Here is a 24424-nt window from a genome sequence, read left to right as displayed (position 1 = left end):
TTGTTCTTCGTCCCTCCCACCTGTGCAGCTGAGCCACCCGTGGTGCCTTGGAATTGGCTCTGGCTGCACTCCCCAGAGGCACCATCGTCCTTACTGATACTCAGAAGTGAATATTGGTTTGAAAGCGAGATGGACTCAAGGGGGGACTCCTGCGCTACCTGCCTAGCGCACTTACTACGTCTGGTGGTTACCCACTTCCCCCTCTACCTGCATGCCTTTAAGCTGCGGGGTGACCACCTCCTGAAACGTGCTATCCATGTAGCTCTCAGCCTCGCGGATGCACCGTATTGACTCCACCCGTTGCTCCAGCTCCAAAATGCAGACCTTGAGCAGTTGAAGTTGGAGACACCTGCTCCACATATGGTTGTCTAGGCTGCGCAAAGCATCCAGGACTCCACGGGACTGAGCTGCACTGCCATCCCTCTAGTTAGCCTTATCTAGTTTAAAATCTACTTAAAAAGAAAGAGAAAAGAGAGCTACTCACCAACTCACCTCAGCGGCCTCCGAACTACCGACTCGCCGACCTCACAGGGCCTACCGACTTGTCGACCTCCCGACTTGTTCGTCGGTTGACTTATGAAGAAACGTTGAGTAGGTTGGGCCTGTACTCATTGGTGTTTAGAAAAATGAGAGGTGATCTTATTAAAACATAAAATACTGAAGGGGCTCGACAAGGTAGATGCAGAAAAGATGTTTCCCCTCGTGGGGGAATCTAGACCTAGGGGGCATAGTTTCAGAACAAGGGGTTGGCCATTTCGAACTGAGATGAGGAGGAATTTCTTCTGAGGGTTGTAAATCTGTGGAATTCTCTGCCCCAGAGAGCTGTGGAGGCTGGGTCATTGAATATATTTAAGGTGGAGATGGACAGATTTTTGAGCGATAAGGGAGTCAAGGGTTATGTGGAGCTGAGCCCAAGATCAGATCAGCCATGATCTTATTGAATGGCGGAGCAGGGCCGAAATGGCCTACTCCTGCTCCTATTTCTTATGTTCTTGAACCGCTGCAGTTCTTGTGGTGAAGGTACTCCCATAGTGCTGTTAGGAAGGGAGTTCCAGGACTTTGACCAAGCTACGATGAATATACTTCCATGTCTGGATAGTGTGTAACTTGGAGAGGATCTTGCAGGTGATGGTGCTCCCATGTGCTTGCTTGCTTCCCTTGTCCTTCTAGGTGGTAGAGGTCACGGGTTTGGGAAATGCTGCCGAAGAAGCCGTGGCGAGTTGCTGCAGTGTATATTTATAGATGGGGTACACTGCGGACACGGTGCGCCAGTGGTGGAGGGAATGAATTTTGAAGGTGGTGGATGGGGTGCCAATCAAGCAGGCTATTTTGTCCTGGGTGGTGTCGAGCTTCTTGAGTGTTGTTGGAGCTGCACTCATCCAGGCAAGTGGAGAGTTTTCCATCACATTCCTGACTTGTGCCTTGTAAATGATGGAAAGGCTCTGAGGAGTCACGAGGTGAGATACTTGCTGCAGAATACACAGCCTCTGACCTGCTCTTGTTGCCACAGTATTTATGTGGCTGGTCCAGTTAAGTTTCTGGTCAGTGGTGACCCCCAGGATGTTGATGGTGGGGGATTTAGTGATGGTAATGCCGTTGACTATCAAGGGGAGATGGTCATTGCCTGGCACTTGTGTGGTGTGAATGATACTTGCCACTTAGCCCAAATCTGAATGTCATCCAGGTCTTGCTGCATTGCAGGCAAGGACTGCTTCATTTTCTGTAGAGTTGTGAATGGAATTGAACACTGCAATCATCAGTGAACATCCCCACTTCTGACATTGATGGGGGGGGGGGGAGGTCATTAATGAAGCAGCTGAAGATGTTTGGCCCTGAGAAACTCCTGCTGCGATGTCCTGGGACTGGGATGATTGACCTCCAACAACCACAACCATCTTCCTTTGTGCTAGGTATGATTCCAACCAGTGGAAAGTTTCCCCCCCTGATTCCCATTGACTTCAATTTTACTCGGGCTCCTTGATGTCACACTCCGTCAAATGTTGCCTTGATTCCCACCTCACGTCGGGAATTCAGCTCTTTTGTCCATGTTTGGACCAAGGCTGTAATGAGATCTGGAGCTGAGTGGTCCTGGCAGAACCCAAACTCAGCATCGGTGAGCAGGTTATTGGTGTGTAAGTGTCGTTTGATAGCAGTGTTGACGACGCCTTCCGTCATTTTGTTGATGATTGAGAGTAGACGGATGGGGCGGTAATTGGCCGGATTGGATTTGTCTTGCTTTTTGTGGACAGGCCATACCTGGGCAGTTTTCTATATTGTCTGGTAGATGTCAGTGTTGCAGCTGTACTGGAACAGCTTGGCTGGAGGCATGGCTAGTTCTGGAGCACAAGTCTTCAGCACGACAGCCAGGATGTTTTTGGGGCCCATAGACTTTGCTCTATCTAATGCGCTTAGCCGCTTCTTTATCACCTGGATTGAATCAAATTGGCTGAAGACTGGCTTCTGTGATGGTGGGGACCTCGGGGGGAGGCCAAAACCACACACACTACTCCCAAATGTCATCTTGCTAAGGATTTATGTACATCCACCATTACATCTTGATTTTTATATTCTAAACCTCCTGTCATAAAACTCTGCTTTTTTTTCATGATCTGATCCACTTGGGGTGCAGCTTTTAATGTCTTGTGAACCTGAACCCCCAATCCCTCTGCTTTTCCACATCATCCATTTTCTCCCATTCATGGTTTAATTATTACTTTTTTTCTACCAAAATGTATCATTTCCCATTTACTAACCTTGAATTCCATCTGCCACTATTTTTCCTACTTATTGATATCCTCATGCAGCTTCCTTTTATCCTCCATTATTTACTATCCCTCCTATTTTAGTATCTTCTACAAACTTTGACACCACTCCCTCTAGCCCTATATCCAAATCATTGATATACACAGTGAGCAGACGCCAGTGGGACACCACTACCCTCTTCCTCCACCCTGAGAAACAGCCTGTAACTAATACTCTGTTTCCTCCTTTCTAACATGTTTTTAATCCAATTTTCTACCTTCACCCCCGAATTCCATATCCCTTCATTTTTCACCAATAATCTTCTTTGTTGGCCTCAATCACCGTATTTGCTCTTGACATTTGAATATCCAGATAGAAAACCAAGGATATTAATCACAAATAAAAACAGAAAATGCTGGAAATCTCAGTGGGTCAGGCAGTGTTTGTGGAGAGAAACAGTTAATGTTTCAGGTCAGTGAGCCTTTGTCAAAACTGGCAATAGATGGAAATATAACAGATTAAGTAAAAGAAATAAACGGAAATCCTGCCTGAGTGTTAACTCTGTTTCTCTCTCTCTCAACAGATGCTGCCTGACCTGCTGAGATTTCCAGCATTTTCTGTTTTTATTTTGGATTCCAGCATCTCTGCAGTATTTTGTTTTTACTGTATATTACCCACAAAGTTCACTGAGAAACTGGTTCATGTGCGGTGATTGGGTTTGTGTGTACTGGGGGACATCAGAATGCTGAGGTAGCAGAGCAGTCTTGAAGCTGACTGCGAAGTACAGATTTCACCAACAATGTCTAATGGAATTCTTCTTATTCCTTGCCCCTAGGAAGGAGACTGGTTTAAAAGACCTATTTGCCCAGCTCCCAGGATAACTTTGGTCCCCTTACAAAACCCAGAAGTCTGTGGAACAACATCTTCCTCCATATCCTCTCTGGTGAGTCTAACTTAAACAGGTGTGTTTAAGGGAAATTGAGTAGTGTGGTTTTAAATCTTTCACTTTGGTGTTTGTCTTCCTTGTCTCGCTTCCCCACTCCCGCCCCAGCACTGCTGCTATTCTTTGGATGAGGGCAGTGAGTATCACTGGAGTACTCAGTTCTTCTTAACTTTGCACCATTCCTCCCTTTGAGGCCTGAGGCCAGTTGCAGCTGCTCCACTGAGATACACTAATTCGGCATGTATCCAGGATGAAACCCGGGATCTTCCTGGTCAGGATGGATCAATGAGTAACCCGAGATCTTCCTGGTCGGGATGGGTCAGTGAGTAACCCAGAACCTTCCTGGTCAGTGAGTAACCCAGAACCTTCCTGGTCAGGATGGGTCAGTGAGTAACCCAGAACCTTCCTGGTCAGTGTGGGTCAGTGAGTAACCCAGAACCTTCCTGGTCAGTGTGGGTCAGCTGCACAGTGTGTTGAATGACTAAGCCATTGGTGTGGACTTTTAAACCTTGTCACTATTTTTAAATTCATTTTCGGATATGTGCATTGCTGGTAAAGCCAGCATTTATTACCCACCCCTAGCTGCCATTGAGAAGGTGTTGGGCCTACCTTTTGAACCAATGTAGTCAATGTGGTGAAGATACTCCCACAGTGCTGTTAGGTGGGGATATTCAGGATTTTGACCCAGCAGCAATGAAGGAACAGCGATATATTTCCAAGTTAGGATGGTGTGCGATTTGGAGGGGAACTTGGAGGTGGTGGTGTCCCCATGCACTGTTGCCCTTTTCCTTCTAGGTGGTTTTGGAGGTGCTGTTAAAGAAGCCTTCGTGAGTTCTACAGTGCATCCTGTAGGTAGTACACACTGCATACATAGTGTGCCAGTGGTGCAGAGAGTGAATGTTGAAGGTGGTGGCTGGGGTGCTGATCAAGCAGGCTGTTTTGTCGTGGATGGTGTCGAACCTCTTGTATTGTTGGAGTTCCACTCATCCAGGCAAGTGGAAAGTATTCCATCACAGACCTGACTTGTGCCTTGTAGATGGTGGAGAGGCTTTGTCGAGTCAGTTGGTGAGCCACTCGCTGCAGTATACCCAGCCTCTGACCTGCTTTTGATGCCATAGTATTTATATGGCTGGTCCAGTTGAGTTTCTGGTCAATAGTGACCTCCAGGATGTTGATGGTGGGGGATTCAACGATGGTACTACCATTGACTGTCGGAGAGGTGGTTAGGCATTCGCTTGTTGGAGATGGTCATAGCCTGGCACTTAAATGGCAAGCAACATTTGCATCAAATATCAGCCCAAGCCTGGATGATGATCAAGTCTTGCTGTATGCGCACATGAACTACTTCATTAGCGTGATTGCGAATGGAACTGAACACTGTGTGATCATTAGCAAACATCCCCACTTCTTATCTTTTGATGGAGGGAAGGTCATTAAGGAAGCAGTTTAAAATATTTGGACCTAGGATGCTGCCCTGAATAACTCCTGCAGCGATGTCCTGGGGCTGGGATGATTGGTCTCTAACAACCTTTGTGCTAGCTATGGCTCTAGCCACTGGAGAGTTTTCCCCGTGATCCTCATTGACTTCAGTTTTACTAGGGCTCCTTGGTGCCTCACTCTGTCAAATGCTGCCTTGATGTCAAGGGCAATCAATCTCTCTCTCCTCGCCTATGGAATTCAGCTAGTATCCATGATCTGACCACGGCTGTAATGGGGTCTGTGTGTTCCTGGCAAAATCCAAACTGAATGTTGGTGAACAGGTTATTGGTGAGTTTGTCATTTGATAACACTGTTGATGACTCCTTCTATCACACTGATGTCTGTGTTCATAGCAACTGGAAGGTTTGATTTTAAAAATGTGAAGTTTTACTGAATTGCAGAATTAAGATGGCGCCCATGGGGGGGTGGATCAATCTTGCTGCAGACTGAGTGGGATGTTAACCTTGGATTATTCCTGTGAATCTCTCCACACAGCAGGAGAGCAATGTTGTATTCAGCTATTTTTTTGTAATTTAAAATTTTAGTTTGACCTTGAGATGGAGGGAGTCAGTCGTCCCACGTCAACAGAACCTCCCTGCCTAGATGATCCCATGAATGAAGACAACACATATGATGTGTTTTCAGAGCTGATGCACAATGATACAGAGGTAATGTGGAAATCCTCATCTTAAAATCATTATTCCCCAATGAAAGACCTCTCTTCAATCCGTTTCCATTTCAGCTGTTAACTGTCTACTGACCAGGGCACGGGTTCTGAATAGAAAACAGGACATATTACAGTTGACTGTATCTCTCAAGTGAATGTCAAGAGTAAATATTTACTAGAAAGAGCAAAAAATGATTCTTTCCTCCCCTAACCTAGGATGGCCTACTGGGACTGGACACCACCTGCTGTAGGATTGATCTCTACAGATCGGAAAGTCCCAGGTATCATCGCCACCAGTTGGCCAATCTCTGGTGGGGCAACAGTTGGGTTTGCTATAATTGGCCTCTTGGAGTGAGGGAAATCTCTGATACACTTTCCAGCAGGAGTCACTGTATATTTGTGGGATGTTGAGTGAGAACAGGATGAGGCTCCGCTATGATGCCCTCACAGTTGAATATCCTGCTGACACTCTTTACCAAGGTACACACAGGAAGAATGGCCCCTGGGGTGAGGTACCACAGGACTGCTGCCAACTGGGGAACTACAGCAAGGGTCAGTGAGGTCATGATGATAGGACAGGAGAAAATGGAAATATCCATTTTAAACAGTGGAGACCAATTAAATGTAAATAATTTGATCTCCGATTTGTGATCATTGCAATTGAAATCGATTTATTTCTGTACAATATATGACTCCAATTTCAAACATACAGCAAATGATAGTAATGGTATCAAAGATATTCCATTACAATTCAAACGGTAAAGATGCTTTCAATAACTTAGTGTGTTGTGAATTCCTGCTTTGTGCTGCAAGGTTGGACACTCTGATTTTGACTTGCAGTCACTGAGCTGGAAGCCCCCTGCTGTGTAATGTACTATAAAATACTGTGTTTGTAAATGAGAAATTAGTGTATCAGTTTTTATATTGATTCCACAGGGAAATATGAAGATGACTATGTCCTCGAGCATGGCTGCTCTTCTCACCAGTGATCTCATGAACCAGGGGATGGACATAAGCACAGTAAGAATTTTGAGTATTGAGGAAATGCTACTGTATGTGGACAAGGGCTAAGGATCCACTTGTGTTTCCTAGTTGCTGAGGTTGAAGTCCGTGAGTTTATTTGAGCTGTATGATTGGCGTTTAGGATTTTCACTCATACTGAGCTAATTTTTCCCAGATTGCAATCCTAATGCTATCTGTATCTCACCCAAAAAGTCACCTCCCGTCAATACTCTGCTGTGCAATTTCTAGCTAAGTTGCTGTGAGGTCTGTGATCTCTCTATAATGTTATTTAATGGATTAAAGCATCAAGGCAGTTTGTGAGGCTGCAGCCTTGGTTCCAATAGTGTTTTTTTTTTATTTGTTCTTGGAATGTGGGTGATGCAAGACTGTATTTACTGCCCCTCCCTAGCTGCCCTGAAAGAATGAATATAGCACATTTTGTATCCTTGGGATGTCCTAAACTATTTCACAACAATGAATTACTTTGCAGTGCGTTCACTGTTATGCAGGCAAATGCGGCAGTGCATTTAATGATTCTACTTGAGGAATAAATGCTGGCCAGGGCACTTAAAGAACTCATAGTGCCGTGGGATCTTTTATGTTCATTCAAAAGGGAATATGGAGCCTTTGTTTAATGTTTCATCTGAAAGACAGCACCTCTCAACAGTACAGCATTCCTTCAGTACTGCCCTGAAGTGTCAGCCTAGGTTATGTGCTCAAGTCACTGGAGAGGGACATGAATCTTCAACCTTCTGGCCCATTGAGTGAAGGCTGGCACCTACCCTGAAGTTATTAAAAGTTAACCAAGTAGTGTGGTACTGGATTCCCATGTAAGCCAGACCAGGTAGGGGTGGTAGATCTCTTCCTTAACAGGACCAGTGGGTTTTTATGACAGCTTTCATACTCATTTTATCTGGTGCCAGCCCACAAATTCAGATCTATTAAATTCAATTTCACTACTTGTCATTGGTGGGATTTGAACTTGTGACCTCTGTTGCTAGTCCAGTGCCATAACCAGTAGGGACTACCGCACTCTTGTGTGCTTTAAATTAAAGCCAAAGTGAGTTCTTATCAAGCTGGGGAAGAGGGAAGAGGAGAAATGGCCTACTTTTTGGGCAAGTGCCACAACTATTGTACGAAACTCCAAGCATTGTCTAGTTGCCTGAGCCTCCTGCTGATATCGTGCCCAGGATCATTCCCTATTGGTTACTTGTTATAGTAAATGTTCTTCATTTTACTATTGGGATATTGTCTGTGTTTTGTAGCAACAGCAGCTGTTTACACTGATGACTGTGCTCTCTCTGTGAAGCGTGACGACATTCACATACAAATTAACAGTTGTTCCTTGATGACGCTCCAATAATTCCAACATAATTTGTAGGCAATCATTGCGAAGCTCTGTTCCTGTGTGTATGACTATATTCATCTCTAATTAAAAGGAGTTTAACTCCAACCGTTCAGAGTTGAAAGAGCCATCTTGTGATTCAAGAGGACTCTAATCCACCGATAGCTGCATGAAGGAGAGAGCTGGTTCTGAATGATGTTGGACATGGGCGTTTGCTCACTATTCTGCTGGATCTGCCTCGTTGGGATACTCTGCAGAAGGTGGGGACATGCTAAGTATTCATCAAAATCATTCCTACTTATAATTATTGTTTGCTTTGTTTTTGTTAGGTGCCAGTCCGCAGGAATAGGCCAGGCCTGTTTCGGTCACCCTCTATGCCGGAGAAGCTCCACAGACCTTTCCTGAAAAGATTGGAGAGCTCTCGGGAAATGGACACTCCAGTGAAGACTAAGCGGCAGAAGAGTATCAGAAGCCCCTCACGGGATGAGGATGAGAAGAGGCAGGAGAGCCGGTTCATGGTAAAGAAACCTTCTGATTGTTTGCTCAGTTCAAACCACAGAAGTTCACAGCACAGAAGGAAGCCATTTTGGCCCATCGCGTAAATGCTGGCTCTTTGCTCGAGCACTCCAACACTAATCCCACGACCTTGGTTTCTCCCCATAGCCTTGCATCTTCTTCTGCTTCAAATGTTTACCCCATTTTCATTTTAGATTCAATGTTCTTTATCTCAACTACTCCCAATGGCAAAGCATTCTGTGCTCCAACAAAACTTGCTCTGACCCCCTTTCCTCACTCACTCTCTCTCTCAAGGACCATTTTAATAAATAGCTTCCCCCTTGCCATTGGTTCCCTGAGCAGAGGAAATAGTCGTTCAGTTAATATGCTTCATTCTCACGATGTCCCACTTGCTAAGTCATCAATCGCCACCATGCTGTCTGCTGTGTTGGAGGGAGGGAATGTGTTGAGAGGATTATACAAAGCAAGCCAAGAAAAATCAGATGGTTGCACTCATATTGCTCCCCATCTCCCTTCTTTCTCCCAGCAAAATAAACTGTTGCCAGTACTGTGTCGCTGTCCAATTGCGGGAGCCTGGAGCAGTTCATCTACTTTCCCTCTTGTGTTGTGTGGATGAAGAGAGGATGCAATTATTAATGGAGAGGGGGGGAGATTTCGAGATTCCAGAAATGTTTTAAGCAGGAACGGTCCTTTAATTGTCACATGACCTGCCATTTGTTTCCAGTCTTGAATGGACTGGGCACCATCTTGAAAATAACAGGATTCCATTCATGGGGCTCCATGTCCACTCCAAATAGAAAAAAATAAACTGGTGTTAATTCACTGTGATCTAATCGGGGAAATGCATCAACTTGTTCATCCTTTCAGCAGCTCTGAAGGTTGGTGTTTGCTGCATGTTATTTGCAATTGAAATGTTTTTATTTTCCTTCAGCATTTGGTGATTCTCTTTAGCTTTATGTTGTTGAAGTATTGAGCTTGGGCTAGCTGGTGAATCTCCCTGTTTTTCACACTTTGATTCTGGGGAATGTGAATAAGGGTGGGGGAATTATGACTGTCATCGGTTCTTCAGCCCTTTCATAAGAACACAGATGCAGCATCAGTCGCAGAATATCTTATTTAGGAGGTGAATATTTCAGTCTTTATTACAATTGCCATCTTTATGCAGTGTGGGGGGGCGGGGGTGGTGGTGTTGGGGTTGGACATCTTGGTTCTTGGTCTTCTCGGGTGACTTATGTCTAATTCTACATAGTTGGAAAAAAAAATCCATGAAAAATCTCAAACAACTGTTAAATATTTTTTCACTCCTCTGCAGAGACGAACCAAGACCAGCTGTAATATCGACGTGACAAATGTTTTGGACGAGGAGAGGAACCCCATAAAGTTGATAGGGAACTTTTCCAAAGTGAGATTAAACATTCTTTGAAATTTGTCTTCTTACATTATCTATTTTTTTTTCTCCCTTCCTGCCCAGTGGCTTTTGCTGGATATGGTTCAGCGAGTGCCAGATGGCCCTTCATGCCTCACCCTAATGGTCACTAATCAGGGGCCCAATTTTCCCCAACCCCTTTTTTCGGTGCACTTACCTTAAATGCGGCGACTTTGCGTGCTGGAAACAGCGCCGAAGAAAAGGGGCCCCATCCTGCCCGCTCTGCCGACTCTCCGGTGTCCCAGCGTGGCGTAGCTTGTGTAGTGGGGGGCGGAGCAACAGGCCAGCGCAGAAAGCACCGCCGGCAGCTGCGTGCATGCGCAGTAAAGTCTGCGTGCATGTTCCTGCCCTCCCAGTGTGTCCTGCGGGCTGTGAGCAGGACCCGATGCTCGCAGCCCCTATCCCCAGCCGAAGGAACGCCCTGATCTCACTGCACCCTATCCCCGGCTGAGTGGCCTCCCGCACCGGCCGGTCCGCTGAGTTCCCGGGCCGAGGTAGGACTTCAGTTTTATTTTTTATTGATGGTTGTGCTTGAGAGTTTTGATGGGGGGGAGGGACTTTTTTTTTTAAAAAAACTTGATTCTGGCATAAAGGTAAGACTTCTATTTTTTATTTGTTATTGATTGATTGCTTATTACTTTCTGAGGTTTGAATTGTGCTTTGTAAGTCTTGGTGCAGGTCCTCGGCTTCCTTCTATTTTTTATTTGTTACTGAATGCTTATTTTTGTGCTTTGTCAGTCTTGGTTCCTTAAATGTACTAAACTGCGCCGATTTCTTAACTGCCCTCAAGTTTTTTCAGAGCTGGCCACATATGCTGACCTAAGTGGATTTGGAGTAAGTTTTAGCTGGCCAAAGTGGCATAAATGGCCAAAACTGGCATAGGTGTCTGAGAATGCCCCCTTTGGGGGGGGAAAAAAAACCTGAACTAAAAAGAAATCGTACCTAACTGACTTGCTCTGGAGCAAATTTTTTGGGGGAAATGGCATTTTTTAACTTGCGCCAGAAAAAACAACTTACTCCAAAAAAAATTGATGCAAGTCATGGCCAAAATGTGAGCCTTGACAATGAGTGTCAGGTTATTAAACTATGGGGTCCATCTACACACGCACGCACACACACACACACACACACACACACACACACACACACACATATCTCCCTTTCAGCAGAGAACATAGGAACAGGAGTAGACAATACAGCTATTATTCACTTAGATCATGGCTGGTTTGTACATCAACTCCATTTACCTGCCTTTGATCCTTATCCGTTGATACCTTTGCCTAATAATAATCTGGCGATCCCAGTCTAGAAAATTTCCATTGACCCAGCATCCCACAGTCTTTTGATAGAGTTCCAGATTTCTCCTACTTTGTGTGAAACAAATGCTTGTTGATTTTACTCCTGAATAGCCTAACTCTAATTTTAAGATTGTGCCTCCTTGTTCTGGATTTCCCCACCAGTTGCTCTGAATCTACTGTCAAATCTTTTTATCATTTTGAACACCTCGACCAGATCACCCCTCAACCTTTTAAACTCAAGGGAGTATAAATCAAGTTTATGCAATCTGTCCTCATAATTCAGCCCTCGGGAAAGGGCACTCTAGCTGATCTCCACGCCCCCCCCCCCCCCCCCGGCAAACCTCCAGTTCCAGTCTCAGTAACCCAGAAGCACAGAGGCCAATTGTGTTGCCCCATTTGGTGCCCTGGCGGCTGACTCAGTACAAACCAGGAATTGACCCTGGAACCCTCCCTCTGGTCTGTGTGTTTTAGTGCTATTCTAGGCACCACCTTTACTCACTGGGCTGGAGGTGTCCGATATGTGCTGCATCTGGTGAGTGGGCTGTTTCTGACTTCAATCACTGTTGGATCCGGCAGAATAGTGAGTAAACGCCCATGTCCAACATCATCACTTTCTTATTAAACATTTATTGGAGAAGAATTACAAATCATTCCAAACATTGGATTTCAGGTTCACTCCAACTCCCCCCTCACCCCACTCGTCTCTCTCCACTGGTGCACTCTTTAGGTATTGTAACCCAGTGGTCTAGAACGTTCCCTAAACTCCTCCTCGCCTTCGAAAGCTGCCTCAAAACCTATCTTTCTGCTATACCCAGATGGTGAGTTCCTGCTCTGTTGTGTGAGTGGGTGTCAAAGAACTCCATTCCCACCCACGGAGGGGAAAAGAGGAAAAAGTCAGCCCATGGAACATGTCTGACTATTCCTTTGGTCGCCTCACCTAGCTTGCCCCCAATTTCTGATCAGTGTCTGTTGCCAACCTTTGGTGAAGTCCTTGGGACATTTCTCTGTTAAAACAGTTGAATAAGTGTTGTTGCTGCCTATGATGCTTTAGTACCATCTGATGGGGAGGTATGGCAATGAGATCTTCGCTAGATAGCCTGGGTAAGTCCAGGATCCCAACTGATGTGAAGTTATACGCCTGACCTGTTTTGTTGAGGTGCTTGCTCTGGTGCTAATGATTTATTTTATTGGCAGGTGTATGCATTGCCCACGGTAATGGGTAAGCATGAGGATCTGAAGTACATCACCCCGGAAACGGTGAGTTCCACTGCTTGCCTGGTGCTGCTTATGTTTATAAAGAAAATGAACTACTTGTAATTTCCACATGCTCAGGACATCCCAAAGCACTTCTCAGTCAAAGAATTATCGTTGAACAGAAGTCACTGTTAATGTAGCCAATTTGTGCACAAAGTCCCACAAACAGTAGTGAGATAAATGGACAACCGATCTCTTTTGCTGGTGTTGGATTTAAGGTTAAATGTTGGCCAGGACACAGTGAATTCCTTTTGCTTTTCTTTGAATATGCCACGGGATCATTTGCTTGCACCTGAACAAGCAGATGGGTCTCAGTTTAATGGCACTTCCAACAGTACAGCCACTCCCTCCATAATGTGCTCAGATCCTGCAGTTATTTGAATCCTTAAACATCTTTAAAATTCTGATGGGTTTAGATAGGTTAGATGCAGGAAGAATGTTCCCAATGTTGGGGAAGTCCAGAACCAGGGGACACAGTCTAAGGATAAGGGGTAAGCCATTTAGGACCGAGATGAGGAGGAACTTCTTCACCCAGAGAGTGGTGAACCTGTGGAATTCTCTACCACAGAAAGTTGTTGAGGCCAATTCACTAAATATATTCAAAAAGGAGTTAGATGAAGTCCTTACTACTAGGGGGATCAAGGGGTATGGCGAGAAAGCAGGAATGGGGTACTGAAGTTGCATGTTCAGCCATGAACTCATTGAATAGCGGTGCAGGCTAGAAGGGCCAAATGGCCTACTCCTGCACCTATTTTCTATGTTTCTATCTGAGTGGAATGAGAGTTCTACTGAGCCTTGCTGAGGCCTATATTATCCGTTTTCCTTCCAAAACTCCAGGTGCTGCCTGTGAAGAGTCCAGTCCAAATATTGAAGACTAGAATCCAACTTACTTCTTCTTCTTCTTATTTATATGGAGAAGCAACTAGCATCTGCTCTGCATTTTTGCCGAGTGGCAAGGATGAGAATGGTGAAGGCATCTATCAACAAACACGTGTCCCACCTCTTCATGGTGTATTTTTGTGGCTGTTAGTATTTTTACACCCAAGTCCTGATTGGACCCTTTGGAGGGCAAGACATACCTGGCAGTTTGTCTGGAATGTGTAATTGGCTCCTGCCTGCCTGAGTAATCAAGTACTTTGCAACGTGCAATGTGATCCATTCATTGAGACAGTCAGCTCCAGAGCTCAACAGTGCTAATACACTGCTGGGTTCAGATAGGCAGGGGAGAGGTCATGGAGGGATTTTAACATGAGGATGAGAATTTTAAAATCAAGGTGTTGTTGGACAATGTTCCCTCGAATACAAAAGCAAAATACTGCAGATGCTGGAAATCTGAAATAAAACCGAAAGTGCTGGAAATATTCAGCAGGTCAGGCATCATCGGCAAGAGCAACAGAGTTAACGTTTCAGGTTGATGATCTTCCATCAGAAATGTTCTGACCTCGCACAGTTTGTTACTGCACATGCACGACTGGGAAGAGTGTGCATGCGTGGTACTAAACGGGCGCACATGCGCAGGGGGAATCAAAAATGCTGTGCAAATAATCATTCCATATTGTAATCGTCGGACCCTTTAGATGTTTGTAACTGGAAGTCATGTTAGCTGTTAAGATAGCTTACAGGGTCAACAGGGCAGTAGTGATACCCGCCCTCCCATATGGCTCAGAGACGTGGATCATATTCAGTAGACACCTCAAAGCGCCAGAGATGAACCACCAGTGCTGCCTCCTGCAGATCCCCCTGTGAGGCCAATTCACTAAATATATTCAAAAGGGAGTTAGATGAAGTCCTTGCTACTAGGGGGATCAAGGGGTATGGCGAGAAAGCAGGAATGGGGTACTGAAGTTGCATGTTCAGCCATGAACTTATTGAATGGGCCAATGGCCTACTCCTGCACCTATTTTCTAGGACGGACGCATTAACATCCGTGTCCTCGCCCAGGCCAACATCCCTAGCATCGACGCACTGACTACACTCGACCAGTTCCGTTGGGCGGGCCTCACCGTCTGCATGCCCGACAGGACACTCCCTAAGCAAGCGTTCTACTTGGAACTCCTACATGGCAAACAAGCCCCAGGTGGGCAGAGGAAACTTTTCGAGGACACCCTCAAAGCCTCCATGATAAAGTGCAGCATCCCCACTGGCACCTGTGAATCCCTGGCCCAAGACCGCCCAAAGTGAAGGAAGAGCATCCGGGAGGGCGCTGAGCACCTCGAGTCCTGTCGCCGAGTGTATGCAGAAACCAAGTGCAGACAGCGGAAGGAGCGTGCGGCAAACCAGGCTCCCCACCCACCCGTTCCTGCAATTCCCGCATTGGGCCGTATAGCCACCTGAGAACTCAGAGTGGAATCATAGAAAATAGGTGCAGGAGTGGGCCATTCGACCCTTCGAGCCTGCACCACCATTCAATAAGATCATGGCCTGCTTTCTCTCCATACCCCTTGATCCCTTTAGCCATAAGGACCATATCTAACTCCCTCTTGAATATATCCAATGAACTGGCATCAACAACTCTCTGCGGTAGGGAATTCCAGAGGTTAACAACTCTGAGTGAAGAGGTTTCTCCTCATCTCAGTCCTAAATGGCTTACCCCTTATCCTTAGACTAAGTACCCTGGTTCTGGACTTCCCCAACATCGGGAGCATTCTTCCTGCATCTAACCTATCCATTCCCGTCAGAATTTTGTGTTTCTATGAGATCCCCTCTCATCCTTCTAAACTCCAGTGAATACAGGCCCAGTCGATCCAGTCTGTCCTCATATGTCAGTCCTGCCATCCTGGAAATCAGTCTGGTGAACCTATGCTGTACTCTCCCAATAGCAAGAATGTCCTTCCTCAGATTAGGAGACCAAAACTGAACACAATATTCCAGGTGAGGCCTCACTAAGGCCCTGTACAACTGCAGTAAGACCTCCCTGCACCTATACTCAAATCCCCTAGCTATGAAGGCCAACATACCATTTGCTGCCTTCACCGCCTGCTGAACCTGCATGGTAACTTTCAATGACTGCTGTACCATGACACCCAGGTCTCGTTGCACCTCCCCTTTTCTTAATCTGTTGCCATTCAGATAATATTCTGCCTTTGTGTTTTTGCCACCAAAGTGGATAACCTCACATTTATCCATATTCGACTGCATCTGCCACGTGTTTGCCCACTCACCTAACCTGTCCAAGTCACCCTGCAGCCTCTTGGTGTCCTCCTCACAGCTCACACTGCCACCCAGCTTAGTGTCATCTGCAAACTTGGAGATATTACACTCCATTCCTTCATCCAAATCATGAATGTATATTGTAAATAGCTGGGGTCCCAGCACTGAGCCCTATGGTACCCCACTAGTCACTGCGTGCAATTTGGAAAAGGACCCATTTATCCCGACTCTCTGCTTTCCTGTCTGCCAACCAGTTCTCTATCCACGTCAGTACATTACCCCCAATACTATGTGCTTTAATTTTGCACACCAATCTCTTGTGTGGGACCTTGTCAAAGGCCTTTTGAAAGTCCAAATACACCACATCCACTATCTCCCTTGTCCACTCTACCAGTTACATCCTCAAAAAATTCTAGAAGATTTGTCAAGCAGGATTTACTTCATAAATCCATGCTGACTTGGACCGATCCCATCACTGCTTTCCAAATGTGCTATTTCATCTTTAATAATTGATTCCAATATTTTCCCCACTACTGATGTCAGGCTAACCGGTTTATAATGACCTGTTTTCTCTCCCTCCTTTCTTAAAGTGGTGTTACATTAGCTACCCTCCAGTCCATAGGAACCAATCGAGTCGATAGACTGTTGAAAAATGATCACCAATGCATCCACTATTTCTAGGGCTACCTCCTTAAGTACTCTGGGATGCAGACTATCAGGCCCCGGGGATTTATCAGCCTTCAATCCCATCAATTTCTCAAACATAATTTCCAGCCGAATAAGGATTTCCTTCAGCTCCTCCTTCTCACTAGACCCTCGGTTCCCTAGTATTTCTGGAAGGTTATTTGTATCTTCCTTTTTTATGTTCCCAGCAAGCTTCCTCTCGTACTCTCTTTTCCCCCTCCTAATTAAACCCTTTGTCCTCCTCTGCTGTATTACAAAATTCTCCCAGTTCTCCGGTTTGCTGCTTTTTCTGCCCAATTTATATATTTTTGCTCCAGACAGGGATGTACAATTGTTGAAGTTCATCCATGTGATCTTTAAATGTTTGCCATTGCCTATCCACCATCAACCGTTTAAGTATCACTCGCCAGTGTATTCTAGCCAATTCACATCTCATACCATCGAAGTTACGTTTCCTTAAGTTCAGGACCCTAGTCTCTGAATTAACTGTGTCACTCTCCATCTTATTAAAGAATTCTACCACATTATGGTCACTTCCCCAAGGGGCCTCGTACAACAAGATTGCTAATTAGTCCTTTCTCATTACACATCATCCAGTCTAGGATGGCCAGCCCTCTCGTTGGTTCCTTGACAGATTGGTCTAGGAAACCATCCCTAATACACTCCAGGGAATCCTCTTCCACCGTATTGCTACCAGTTTGGTTAGCCCAATCTAAATGGAGATTAAAGTCGCCCATGATAACTGCTGTACCTTTATTGCATGCATCCCTAATTTCTTGTTTGATGCTGGCCCCAATCTCACTACTAATGTTTGGTGGTCTGTACACAACTCCCACTAGCGTTTTCTGCCCTTTGGTATTCCGTAGCTCTACCCATACCAATTCCACATCATCCAAACTAATGTCCTTCCTTACTATTGCATTAATCTCTTCTTCAACCAGCAAAGCCACCCCACCTCCTTTTCTTTTCTGAATATCCTTCCTAAATGTTGAATACCCCTGGATGTTGAGTTCCCAGCCTTGGTCACCCTGGAGCCATGACTCCATGAAGCCAATTACATCATATCCGTTAACTGCTATCTGCGCAGTTAATTCGTCCACCTTATTCCGAATACTCCTCGCATTGAGGCACAGAGCCTTCAGGCATGTCTTTTTTACACACTTTGTCCCTTTTTAGAATTTTGCTTTAATGTGGCCCTTTTTGCTTTTTGCCTTGGGTTTCTCTGCCCTCCACTTTTACTTTTCTTCTTTCTATTTTTTGCTTCTGCCCCCATTCTACTTCCCTCTGTCTCCCTGCATAGGTTCCCATCCCCCTGTCATATTAGTTTAACCCCTCCCTAACAGCACGAGCAAACACTCCCCCCAAGGACATTGGTTCCGGTCCTGCCCAGGTGCAGACTGTCCGGTTTGTACTGGTCCCACCTCGCCCAGAACCGGTTCCAATGTCCCAGGAATTTGAATCCCTCCCATCTGCACCACTCCTCAAGCCACGTATTCATCTGAGCTATTCTGCAATTCCTACTCTGACTAGCACGTGGCACTGGTAGCAATCCTGAGATTACTACTTTTGAGGTCCTACTTTTTAAATTTAGCTCCTAGCTCCCTAAATTTGTCTTGTAGGACCTCATCCCGTTTTTTACCTATATTGTTGGTACCTATATGCACCACGACAACTGGCTGTTCACCCTCTCTCTTCAAGATGTCCTGCAGCTGCTCTGAGACATCCTTGACCCTTGCACCAGGGAGGCAACATACCATCCTGAAGTCTCTGTTGCGGCCGCAGAAATGCCTATCTATTCCCCTTACAATTGAATCCCCTATCACTATAGCTCTCGCATTCTTTTTCCTGCCCTCCTGTGCAGCAGAGCCACCCACAGTGCCATGAACTTGGCTGCTGCTGCTCTCCCCTGATGAGTCATCCACCCCCCCGCCCCCCTCAACAGTACCCAAAGCGGTGTATCTGTTTTGTAGGGGTATGACCGCAGGGGACCCCTGCACTACCTTCTTTCCACTCCTCTTCCTGTTGGTCACCCATTCCCTATCTGTCTGTGTAACCTTTACCTGTGGTAAGACCAATTCACGGCATCCTCAGCATCGCAGATGCTCCAGAGTAAATCCACCTGCAGCTCCAGTGCCATAACTTGGTCTGTCAGGTGTTGCACGTGGATACACTTCCCGTGCATGTAGTCGTCAGGGACACTAGAAGCGTCCCTGACTTCCCACATAGCACAGGAGGAGCATAACATGTGCCCGAGCTCTCCTGCCATGACTTAAACCTTGGATTAACTTAATTTGGCAACAACAATGCTAAAAGGTTACTTGCTGATAAAGAAAAAGAAAAACTACTCACCAATCACTTACTCCCTTGGCTGTGACGTCACCCTTCGATTTCTTTCTACCTTTTTGCTTCCCTGCTGCAGCTGCACAAGCTGGCCTCCTTGTAGGCCTCACGAACTGCCGCACCACTTCCCGTCTCCCCGCTGGCCTCTCCGACGCTCCTGTTGGGCCTCTTGTAGGCCTCACGAACTGCCGCTCCGACTTCCGACTCCCCGCTGGCCCCTCGGACGCTCCTGTTGGGCCCCTTGTAGGCCTCACGAACTGCCGCTCTGACTTCTGACTCCCCGCTGGCCCCTCCGACGCTCCTGTTGGGCCCCTTGTAGGCCTCACGAACTGCCGCTCTGACTTCTGACTCCCCGCTGGCCCCTCCGACGCAACTCTTCCTCGATTTCGAGGGACTGCCTATGATGATTAGGACTTGCGCTGAAGTATGTTTGAGTGACACTGCAATGAGACAGATTCCCTATTGGACGACTGCCTCCAGCTAGGTCCATCTCTGTTAATAAAGATGACAGCCTATTGGGTGTGATGCCAATTGCCATTACCAGTCAGAACAACCAGGATTATCCATACACAAGTACTGCTGCGCACTGTCTTCTATGTTCTCCCACGTCCTGGGATGAAAGACGAATGAACCTTGGCCAGACTTGAACCTGGCATCTTTTGCCCATGAGTCTGATACTTGGCCAACTGAGCTGCTCAACTTTTGTCAAACACTGCAATGTCAAAGGATTCACTCAAAATAAAACTGGCTAGCATGCTTGTTTTAATGAGATTTATTGAACTAATCACAGTACGTAATACTGCAGCACAGAATAGAAATGCCTGGGTCGATTCATAGATCTCAGTTGTGCTGTCGCATAAATGGTTGCCAAGGGTTTCCATTTCCACCCACGAGAAGAAAAATTGGAAGGAGTCACCCCATGCTACACACTGCCCTCCTAGCATGCTCCCAATTCTTGATTAGTGTCTTTTGCCAACCTTTGGTGAAATCCTTGGGATATTTCACCACATTAAAACTGTTTTATAAATGTTTCCTGCTGCCTGTGATGCTTGTATTTTCTGAGGGGAGGTATGGTAATGAGTTCTCCCCTAGACAGCCCAGCCGATACCAGGATTCTTTTGCAGTTCCGAGTGACCAGCGATAGAACTGAGTTGGTGGAGGTCTGGGTGCAGGTCGATGTACCTTGCCTTCTCTTCAAAGGCATTGACTCTGAATAACATTGCTCACATACCTTGGTGGAGTTGGGGCCATGGATCCTTGAGGCAAGTCCTTTTCAATGACCACCTTGCTGGCAGCAGCGCATCAGGTTCTAGCAGCGTATGTCCAAATCCCTGCCAGCTGCTTGGCCAAGCTCCATGATGTTGGCATCCCTTTATTGTTGAAGTGATGGATTGGTACAATACTTTGGCATAGCTCTCTTCCTTTTGAGTATAAGCCATCGATCTGCTTCACTATCAAAACAACTCACTCGTGTTCTTGGTCAACACATGGTCCTGTAATGACTTTTGGAAGAATGTATTGATGCTATTATGCACACAAATTCATTCATTGGTGTCATTGGTTCCTCTTTGCTGTTTTCTTTTGTCAGTCATTTTGCCCAGCACCATTGTATTTTAGATTGTGATTCACTGGCATAGAGATGGAGTTGCCAACACAGTAGAACATTGCATTTTCCCATCTCACACCCACAAGTCAGAATCTGCCTTTCGTGTCCTTCACTGAATGTGAGCCTGTGTTTTGGGCAAAACAAAAATGATCGGTCAGGTGTAGAGTAGATCTGGCTTATCATCTACAAATGCTACACACCTGTCCCTGGGATCTTTCAGCTGGCAGATTATGTAAGGGTGTTTGGGTATTGAGTTGCAAGAACAGAAAGTAACCATAAAGGGTACATCCTGTAAAATTTGCTGACTTTTGCACAGATGGCCAAGGTACTGCATGGAGAATATGACCACCTTTTAGAAAGCGCCTATATCGTTGATTGTCGCTACCCTTACGAGTTTGAAGGAGGACACATCAAGGTAAGTGCAGTGGATAACAAATGATCAAGTACATCTTTCTTCCACCCTACCTACACTCGCACCATTCCTCCGAGAAGAAAGGACTGTTGGGTAATCTGTCACCAATTGTAAATCAACCCTTCTGTTTTTGTTCCAAACTTCCCCCTTTCTGCTACATGAAGCAAATGGATTATTATCGAACGTGAGATCTGTTCCTCCCTGTGAGCAGCCAGTGTCTGCTTCCTTGCATATCTGTTTTTTAAACTCCTGACATAAGCTGGACTTTGAATTAATATATCCAATCGTGTGAGGATCTGAATTCATTGCAGAAGTTCCATTATTAACCTGGGTGCATTTCAGCAGATGTGTATTTTTTTAATTGCGCTTTCGACTTCTTTGCAAGTTTGAGAAGTCCCAGTCTAGGAATAATATTTCTCATTGTAATTAGTCCTTGCTGAGATTCTTGCTGCTTCTCCAACTTTCCTAGGGTGCCCTGAACCTTCACAAAGCAGATGATGCTATCCACCATTTCCTAAAGGAGCCCATTGTTCCCAAATCCAAAGACAAGAGACTGATTATAATCTTCCATTGTGAATTTTCATCGGAGCGAGGACCAAAGATGTGAGTTGCATGAATTGTTTTCTTGATCTCCATCGAAAGGGTATTAAATGTAGGCTGAAGATTGGGACAGTGACTTGGCACAGTGGTGAACTGTCTCGTACTTTCTGGGACCCAGGAGTGAAGTGAGAGCTCAACAGATAACTGACTCGTGCAGTGAGGCTCGAACCCAATGAACTATTCTCATTGACAAGGGGCTGGCTGCCACAATCTGTTGAGCCTTGTACTCTGTCCCATCACTCGGGAAAGACTCCTGAACCAGAAGAGTTGCGCATGCGGAGTTCAAGTGGTTTTTCTGTTTGTTGTCGCCGGCCTTCCTAAAATGAGGAATAAAGAAGCAGATTTAGGGAATTTTGTTAGCACTGTTAATTTTAAATAAAATTCAAACTGAGTTTATTTTTAAGAAGCTGTTGTTAGTCCTTTGAGACAACAGTTTTTAAAATAGAAAAATCACCAGTAACATTAACCCAACCTAGTAACAGTAACCAAGTCATCCTTGACTCCCAGGGACAGACGGCGATGATGAGTAACAGTAATCCAACCTAGTAATAATGAAACTTTATTAGTGATGTGCTTCAGCACTTCTCAGATCCTCCATCTGTTGTCGTGAACGGTATTTTTAAAATTTGGGACCTGACCGTTATGGCAGCATGCTTCTGCGCAGCTTCCGGTAGCTTCTGGTTTGTTGGCAGGGGTCACTCCTTCATTTGACGTGGCTAGAACCAGATATGATTTTCCTCTTGCTGATAGTTTTAACGGGTATTCTTTGTAAAATGAGTTTTGGCATTTTGAATCCTGTCCCAAGTAAACACAGGCACGCTCTAGTAATGTAGAATCAGTTACTATAGTGATACCACAGTCAAAGGCCAGATGTGAATGGAATTGTCCATTGATGACGTAGGGAAGAATCCTGCAGTGGGGTGGGTGGTAAAACGTAAGGAGGACATTACAGGATAAAAGATTAAATGAGCACGGTTCAGAACAAGGCGTTGTGAAGTAAAGATTTTGTGATTAATGTTTTAGAAGAAAATTTGAAGAAATCCCCTTTAAACATACTGTAGAGATTCCCTAATTGCTTGGTGGATAAGTGTACTGGCCAACGTGCTACTTAGTCACACAGACCAGTAACGATCTACACAAAAGCAAAATACTGCGGATGCTGGAATCTGAAATAAAAACACAAAATGTTGGAAATCTCAGCGGGTCAGGCAGCATCTGTGGTGAGAAACAGAGTTAACCGAGTAACAACCGAGGTTCAACCCCTTTTTTACTCCTTGGGTCAAGGAGACGGAAAACTATTTGGTAGCATCTGCAGGAAAATGGGTGGATGTGGATTTGGGGTGAGGATTGAACTTGGTTACGGTGGCTCTAGAGTCCAAAAAGTATGTGAAACTCACTGTCCAGGCTCTTGAGGGAAGGTACTGTCGGTACCTGTTGGGTCGAATGGCCTGTTTCTGTGCTGTAAAACTCTATGGGGTCAAGTTTCGGCCTGAGTTGCTCCTATTTTTTTTGGAGTAACTAGTTTAGAATGGAGTATCTTAGAAATTGCAATTCTCGGCCTTTAGTTTGCTCCAGTTCTAGTGAGTTAGAACAGTTTCATTCTAGAATAGATTTTTTTTTCAAAAGGGGATGTGTCCGGCCACTTGCGCCTGTTTTGCAAGTTTAGGCAGCGAAAACTTACTCCAAACTAACTTAGAATGGAGCAAGTGTAGATTTTTGTATGCTCAGAAAAACCTTGCCTACACTTAGAAATCAGGTGTAGGGAACAAAAGATAGGGGAGTGGGGTTTACATTAAACACTTCACTTTTACAAATAAAGAGCCAACATCAATAATAAATGATAAATAAATCAATAACTGGGCCGCCACCGACTCTTCGGACGGGGCCCGCCCCCAGCGAGAGGACACGGGCCCAGCCGAGGACTTCGGGCAGGGCCCGCAAGCAGCCGATGCCGGGCTGACGGCAATGTCTCTTCGGGCAGGGCCCGCACCCAGTGAGAGGGAGGGCGGGCGGGCCCCGCCGCCGATGGAAGATGCGCAGGCCACTTGGCCCGGGACAGCTGCCGGTACTGTTTTTGGCGCAGGGCTGTAGCTCTGCCCCCAGCAGCTCCTGCTACGCAGCGCCGAGGTGGAAATGGGCCAACAGCTATCTGAGAATCCTGAGGTAGGTAAGCGGCGCAATTTTTGTTCAATAAATTAGGCGGGCCTCCGATGTGCGCCGTTCTAGCGGGCGGCCGAAACTTGACCCCTATGTACTGGAGGCTTGCTAGCACCTATAACTGTGACATAGTGCTAATCGCTATCTTGAGGAAGGGAGAGGTGGAGAGGAAGCACATCACCACAGAATAGTAAAATGATTCGATTCACAATTTGAGAGGCTTTGCATGAGTACGGTACAGACCTGTCTGGTCTCCTTTTCCTTGAAGGTGTCGCTTGGTGCGGGAGGAGGATCGAAGTATGAACGAGTACCCAAATCTGTGCTATCCAGAGCTCTACATACTGAAAGGAGGGTACAAGGCTTTCTTTCCTCAGTTCACGGTAAGAAATGGCTTGTCATTTCCCTGGGAAAATGGAGGGACCACTTCTGTAGTGCACTAGATGACCTCTCATATCGGATTGCAAGGCAGCTGATTATCCAGTAAATTAACACTGAATGTTGGTGTTGCTTGACATTAACCAGCTTTGTGGAGGAAATCTCTGCTACTCCATCTGATAAGTGAGATTTCAAAAAATATATATCTCATCGGTAAATAAATACTGCAAACGTTTCTGAATGAGCAGAGCAATTATATTTTAAAGGTAGCATTGCTACTCTTGCAACTTTTTAAAGATGATTACAGAAACTAAGCGCCCAGGAAACTGAAGTTGCTCTGCTGCTTGATCACAAGTTTTCTAATTGGAAATAAAATGGTTTTGATTCTTGTCGTCTATAGAGAAGCCCATTGCGAAAGGTGGTCTGCG

The 24424-nt window shown here is 45.6% G+C and overlaps 1 protein-coding gene across 4 annotated transcripts in view; it reads left to right on the top strand.

Annotated features, from left to right (window-relative positions):
* The window catches only part of LOC139263042 (M-phase inducer phosphatase 1-B-like), a 46110-nt gene that overhangs the window by 15822 nt on the left and 5864 nt on the right, over positions 1 to 24424 (top strand). For 3 of the 4 annotated variants that reach the window (XM_070878533.1, XM_070878531.1, XM_070878534.1), the window contains 9 exons: positions 3578 to 3685; positions 5710 to 5832; positions 6768 to 6851; positions 8508 to 8696; positions 10007 to 10096; positions 12613 to 12675; positions 20769 to 20867; positions 21334 to 21467; positions 23890 to 24001. In XM_070878533.1, the coding sequence (XP_070734634.1) occupies positions 3578 to 3685; positions 5710 to 5832; positions 6768 to 6851; positions 8508 to 8696; positions 10007 to 10096; positions 12613 to 12675; positions 20769 to 20867; positions 21334 to 21467; positions 23890 to 24001 (1002 nt within the window). The remainder of the gene's footprint in view (positions 1 to 3577; positions 3686 to 5709; positions 5833 to 6767; positions 6852 to 8507; positions 8697 to 10006; positions 10097 to 12612; positions 12676 to 20768; positions 20868 to 21333; positions 21468 to 23889; positions 24002 to 24424) is intronic. The other variant, XM_070878532.1, reaches the window with a different exon arrangement.

This window comes from Pristiophorus japonicus, chromosome 4 (assembly GCF_044704955.1).
Source record: "Pristiophorus japonicus isolate sPriJap1 chromosome 4, sPriJap1.hap1, whole genome shotgun sequence".
Lineage (NCBI taxonomy): Eukaryota > Metazoa > Chordata > Chondrichthyes > Pristiophoridae > Pristiophorus > Pristiophorus japonicus.
This window is presented reverse-complemented; position numbering and strand designations above follow the sequence as displayed.